Genomic DNA, 6,000 nt, shown 5'->3' on the forward strand with positions numbered 1-6,000 from the left:
ATGTCTTAACCTCGGGTACAGGATCATCTTGGCTTATATGGTGACTTTGTGAGCATTAGATAAAGGCACCCCTTCTGGGATGAAGCCTGACCAGTGGGCAGCTCCTAGCTGGATGCGAAGCCCACAGCCTTTGCACAAAGAAAAAGGTTCCCTTCTTGGAGGAGGTGGGGGCATGCAGGTCCACCCCAGACTGTATAGCTTGGCCAGGGCAGGGCACAGGCTGCATTTGAGCCCCCCTTGTCTGCTCTGCCCAGGCTGCCCTGCCTTTCCAGGCAGGATGGTTTTACTCTCCTGTGAGAAGGCAGAGACAGAAAGTACACCCAGAGCCAAATGGTCTTTTTTTGGTTAAAAACAAACAAACAAACAAACAAAAACACTCTGAGTTATGTGAATGGAAAGTGAGCCAGCATCCATTGTTCCTGCCTAGGGCTGCTCCAGCCCCGCTGTGATCGGGGACCAAGAGTTCCCTTGGGACCGCCCCACCCTGGCACAGCACGTCCTTATGCTTTGGATAACAAAGGCTGAGCCTGCAAACACCAACTGGAGTAGTTAGAACCTAGAGGGCAGTGGGAGGCACTCTGGGAGCACCGGCAAGGTGGGGACAGCAAGGACTTCCCCCAATGGGACAGGTGACCATCACCTGCAGAACCCGTCTTGGACAGCAGCACCTCGTGGCAGTGGCCAGGTAGTAGCAGGTATGGATGGACAGAACATCTAGGTTGACTAGATTCTCACTCCACTAGGCACTGAACACACCAGCGATGAAAGACTCAAGACAAAGATACTGGATTTGCCATTACCTACACACCTATGTATACTAGGGCAAAGGGATGCCGGAGGGATGAATCAGGGTACCAAAAGAGATGAGACTGTGTCTGGACACCAAGCTGATGAAGTGGCCCATCTGCTCATACCTCCCTTTTTAAGGTGGCTCAAATGTTTTCTGTTCTGTGCAGCCCTACGTGCAAGACTAAGAGTCATAGCTTGAAGACAGCAAACGCCTCTTGGTACTCCTACAGCCCGATGGGTCCAGCACAGTGCCTGGTACACAGTAGGTCCACAGTCAGTACTTGATGAGAGCTTACAATAGGAGTAAGTCCTGGACTGTGTCCTAAGGCTCTTTACTTACTAAACATTGGGCTTATCAGAAAAGACCATCAGAACCCGCTGAATATATTAAAGTTCTCAATGCGGAAGAAGATTGACCTGAAAATTAAGAGAACACCTGTCCATATATCATGAAAACCTTGCTTTGGGATTTTATTTTTTTTAATGGATAAAACACCACTTTATTTACAAAGAAATACTAGATTTTAAAAATCCAGAACTTCTGTTGAATTCCAGAACAGTGAATTCAAAACCATAAAGCAATGTTTTTCTAAGCTCAATAACAGGGCTGATGTATCAATTCCAATTTTACTTCAGTTATATTTTTAAAATGTACTTATTTGAAAATATATGGCTTTCTTCACGTTTTGTATGGATTTTAAAATTTAAAACTAGAGATTTTGCTGACAAAGTACATGCATTTTTATCATGTGAAAAATTAACTATTCAAATCACAAGTTAAATAAAAGCCATTGAAGCCTGAGATGCTTTTCTTGACAAAAATCCAGTAACGAAGTACAAACAGAAAGTGGATTCTCTTGTGATATCTCCACAGCATCAATACAGTGCACGTACAGAGCTGGTCTTTTAAAAATATTTTTTTGTATTGGATTGTCTCTTATTGGCATAATAGGCAAAAACTTCGAGTTTCATAGTTTTTATTATTCTTTTAGGGACAGAAAGGAAGCAGTGCTGGGATGTGGGGTGACAGATGGGGATGGCCGTTTGTTCTGGAGTGAGGCTCTTCTCTGACAACCCTTGGTGAACACTTTGCAGTCTTCTCCTCCCTCTCCTCCTCTGCCCCCTCCCAGCCACGCACCACTGCAAAGTTGCCTCCCCCCTCAACACTCTCCGAAAGACTCCCACCGGGTAATTAACTCATTATTAGAAATTAACCCTTGGGAAGGACTTACTGGCAACTAGCTGAAATCAAAAAAAGGGAGTGAGAAAAGCCACTTGGGAGGTGGAAGCAGCAGAGGAGAATACCAGTAGGGATGTGAGAAGGTACCAAACCAAAGTCTTCAGCCTTACACTTGCCCAGGCCAACCCTGGTCACAATATCACAATACATACGGCAGCAAGTCATGCTGATATATAGGCCATGGCATGGTGGTTCCCAAACCTTGCCACACATTAGAATCACCTGATGCCAATTAAATCAGAATCTCTGGGGCTGGGACCTAGCCATGAATTGTTTTGCTGTGATTTTGGTGGTGGTGGTTTTTTTTAACTCGCCAAGGGACTCCTATGTGTAACCAACTTTGCAAACCAGTGGCAGAGAGTAATGCTTCTCAAACGTTAATGTTCCTATAACAACCTGGGGATCTTGTGAAATGCAGACTGGGATTAAGCAGGTCTGGGGTAGGGTCCAAGATTCTGAGATGATGCCGGGGCTGCTGGGCTGGGGCTGGCTCTGGCCAGGCCACATATGATCTCGCTTTGGATACTGCCCACTTGTGTGCCCAGAACTTCTGGGGAGGGCCTAGAAACGGGGCTACCCTATGGTCAAGGAATGTTTTCACAAGAGGCTGTAATCTTCCTATTGTGACAATTCTGTTATCAGCCCAGTCATCTGGCTGATTCTCCATCCATCCAGCCTGGCTGCAGAGGCTGCAGGATTCTAGGGAAATACTGTGTGTGTGTCAGTGAGGGACCAACTCATTCGTTTTCTCTCTGACTCTTAAGAAATGCAGGGAGCTCCTCATCATGTTTAGCCTGCTCTTAAAGAAATCCAAGGCTCAGTTCTGAAGATAAAATACACTCACGTAGAAGTTCACTCTTTCACACATTGGTCAGCATCCTGGGGTGCACAGGACAACTCAGCTGAAAGTTGTCACTTCCTAATAGCCTTTAAAAGTACACAGAAGGCATAGAGTTCTTGGAGATAAAATAATTTTATAAACTGAAGTTCACAGTTCACATGAGGGGCACTTTGCACATACACATTTAAAAGGTTTTTACTGCCCCTTTTCTACGTGTAGGCCTTGATTTCCATCTATGAAAATGAAAAATGGTGATACACGCTATGCTTATTTTGTCTACCGTCACCAACTGGACACATTTGCAGTTGTCTCTTTAGAGTCACCTGAATGGTTAATCTTTGTAAAAAAAAAAAAAAAAAAAAATCAATCAAGATTATCCAGGGGTCAAGTTCAGTCTGGCCAAGACATAAAAACCAGGAGGAAAAATACATTCAACTCAATACTTTCCACAATATGAATCTGGCAGAAGATTCTTCACAAACATCCCATAACCTACATCCCACTACCTGTATTTAACAATTCCAACCGGCTTTAACCAAAGTGGTCTGCGAAGTCAGATCAACAATACGTTTGATGTTTTCTACATATACACGTTGTGCAGCAAAGGCGATATTACAAAAGTAAGAGGGGACTTCCCTGGTGGTCCAGTGGTAAAGAATCCGCCTTACAACACAGCGGACGCAGGTTCATCCCTGGTCAGGAAACTAAGATGCCACAGGCCGCGGGGCAACTAAGCCCGCGTGCCACAACTAGAGAGAGAAAAAAACCCGCACACCACAGCTAGAGAGAAGCCTGGGCACCACAAGGAAGAGCCGGCGCTCGCAACTGAGGCCCGACGCAGCCTAAAATAAATAAATAATAAATAAATAAATTTTTTAAAAATTTAAAAAAAAAGGAATAAGAAAGAGGGCTTTGATGGGAAACAGAGCTGGCTTGCCGGTGGAGTGGAGTCAGAGACATGGAAATGTGCCTTTTTTTGAAGGGGAAACTAGGCTTCAGGTAGGAGTGAGGTCGCCTGGGCGCTTCAAGGCCTGGCCCCCGAGCACAGAGCCTGAGGCAGTAGTGGTGGAGGGTAGGGTGTAAGCTCTGCACCATTACAAGGGCCTGTCGCTGCTACTGGTAGATTTGATGTTAGCTTCAGTCCCAGCTTCCCAGCTCTCACGCATCCTCCTGAGATGGCAAATCAGAAAACGATCTGCAGAAACTTAACAAGCCTGGTGGACTTTCAAAAACGGTTCTACAGTTCTTAGGAGAAGGCTTTGTTTAAAAGCATTTTTAAATCATTAATTATTTAATCCCCCCATAACCTCCCCATATGGTAGTTCCACACTCTCCTTCCCACTTTAAACACCGAGATGTGAGAGATAAGGTTAAGCGATTTGCCCCCCGTTACGCAGCTCCGCGCTGGCAGCACCGGCCCTCAGCCTGGATCTGGCCGTCCGGTGCCCCGAGCAGTCGCTGGCGCCGGGGGTGCACACGGGGCAGAGGAGAACCCGCGGGCAGGTGCTACCGCAGAGGGGCTGGCTCCAGCCTCGGTCAAACAGTGAAGGATCACGGCCAAACTCTCACCACCACCTGCGTGGGGTTTTACAGGGAGGAAGAACTCATACTCCGGGTCCTCGGACCAGCAAACCCCCAAGGAAGGCTTTGTTTCAGAAGCAGGAGCGGTTGGGAGGGTGTTCAAGACTCGCACTGGCCCAACCCCCCACCCCCACCGTGAGAGGACCGCACCCTTCCGAGGGGCCAAAGTCGCGCTGAAGACCGAGGGAAGGCTCCTCTTCCCGATGCACAAGCCTAGGAACCAGAGCAGCCGGGACTCCCCGGCGCCGCAGAGCCGCACGGCCGCGTGGGAGCGCTCCGCATCCCGGCGGGTGCGTCTCGCCCGGGAGAAACGCGCGCCCACCCGGCGCCCCAGCCGGGGCGGAGCATCTCCCGCCGAGGGTACCGAGCCGCCGGCCACCAAGGAGGATAGCGGCAGCGGGGTGGGGGAGTTCAGCTTCTCCCAGCCCCGACCCCCCCCCCAGCCCCTCCTCCACTCCCGCCGCCAGCCGGCTGGGCCATTGCCCGCTGACGCCCCGGGCTGGCCGGGTCCCCATCGCAGCCACCTGCCCGCGCCGGCCCTACCCCCGGCCCCCCGCGCCCGAGCTGCCCTTACCTGAGCCGGAGATGTGGACCCGGAGCGGGCGGCCCCGACTCGAGCACGACGACAGGTCGCTCTGAGAGCGGCCGCGGGGACTCGGGTCCCCGGGCAGCCGGCGCAGGGCAGGCGCTGCCGGCCGGGCGGGCGCCTCGGGCTTGGGGACCTCGGCCGCCGCCTGCCCGGCCGGCTCTCCCGGGGGCTCCGCGGGGCTCCTGCCCGCCTCGGCCATCGGCTCCTGGCGGCCCGGAGCGCGGGGTGGGGCCGGCGCCGAGGACCGCGCTGCCCGGCGCGCGGCTACCCCGAGGCAGCGAAGAGGGCGGGGAGGCTGGACGCCGGGCGCCGAGAAGCTGGTGGGGAGGGCGGGAGGAGGAAGAGGACAGAAAAGTTTGCACAGGAAGGAGCCGCCTACAGCCGGCTCTCGCTCCCGCCGGCGAAAGCCGCAGGGTTCGGAGCTGGGCCGCCCTCTGTGCCCGCGAACCTGCCCGCTGCTCCACCCCCAGGGCCTGGGCACGGCCCTTGACAGGCTGGCAGCCATAGGGTCCCCTCTGGTCGTCACCCAGGTAGCAGGCCTCAGATTAGTGGAGCTTGGGGCTTCAGGAGCTGGGATGCAAGGTCAAGGTTAACAATACTATTTTCATTAGGGGTGGGGGACACGCGGTGGGCGGGGGTTTTGAGGAAGGCCATGTACACACCCTTGAGCGCCCTGTGATGGAACCGAAATGATCACACCTAGTTTAAGGATGCGAAACTCGAAACTGCAACGCCAAAGGGCACTTGACTTGCTGGTGCGTTCGTGACCCATCCTGGAGACCCTTAAGTCAAGGCCAGTGACCTTCGCCTCTCACCCTTTACCCTCGAAGCCCTCTCTGCCTCCAACCTTTGCCCACACTCCTGGGTTTCTGTCTGCTGGGTAGACTCGTAGGTCATGTTTAAAAGGTCAGGCTTCCAAAGAACGGAATAAATTAACACAGATTGGAAGTCTCAGTCAAA

The 6,000-nt window shown here is 51.9% G+C and overlaps 1 protein-coding gene across 6 annotated transcripts in view; it reads right to left on the minus strand.

Moving 5' to 3' along the window:
- Window positions 1-5,305, minus strand: part of PHACTR2 (phosphatase and actin regulator 2) — a 265,995-nt gene extending 260,690 nt beyond the window's left edge. For all 6 annotated transcript variants that reach the window (XR_009702787.1, XM_061206734.1, XM_061206732.1 and 3 more), the window contains exon 1: window positions 5,026-5,305. Coding sequence is in view for 5 of the 6 variants with exons in the window: in XM_061206734.1 (XP_061062717.1) it covers window positions 5,026-5,239 (214 nt within the window). In the remaining variant the exon portion in view is untranslated. The remainder of the gene's footprint in view (window positions 1-5,025) is intronic.
- Between the last annotated feature and the right edge of the window lie 695 nt (window positions 5,306-6,000).

The sequence above is a fragment of the Eubalaena glacialis genome, chromosome 12 (assembly GCF_028564815.1).
Source record: "Eubalaena glacialis isolate mEubGla1 chromosome 12, mEubGla1.1.hap2.+ XY, whole genome shotgun sequence".
Lineage (NCBI taxonomy): Eukaryota > Metazoa > Chordata > Mammalia > Artiodactyla > Balaenidae > Eubalaena > Eubalaena glacialis.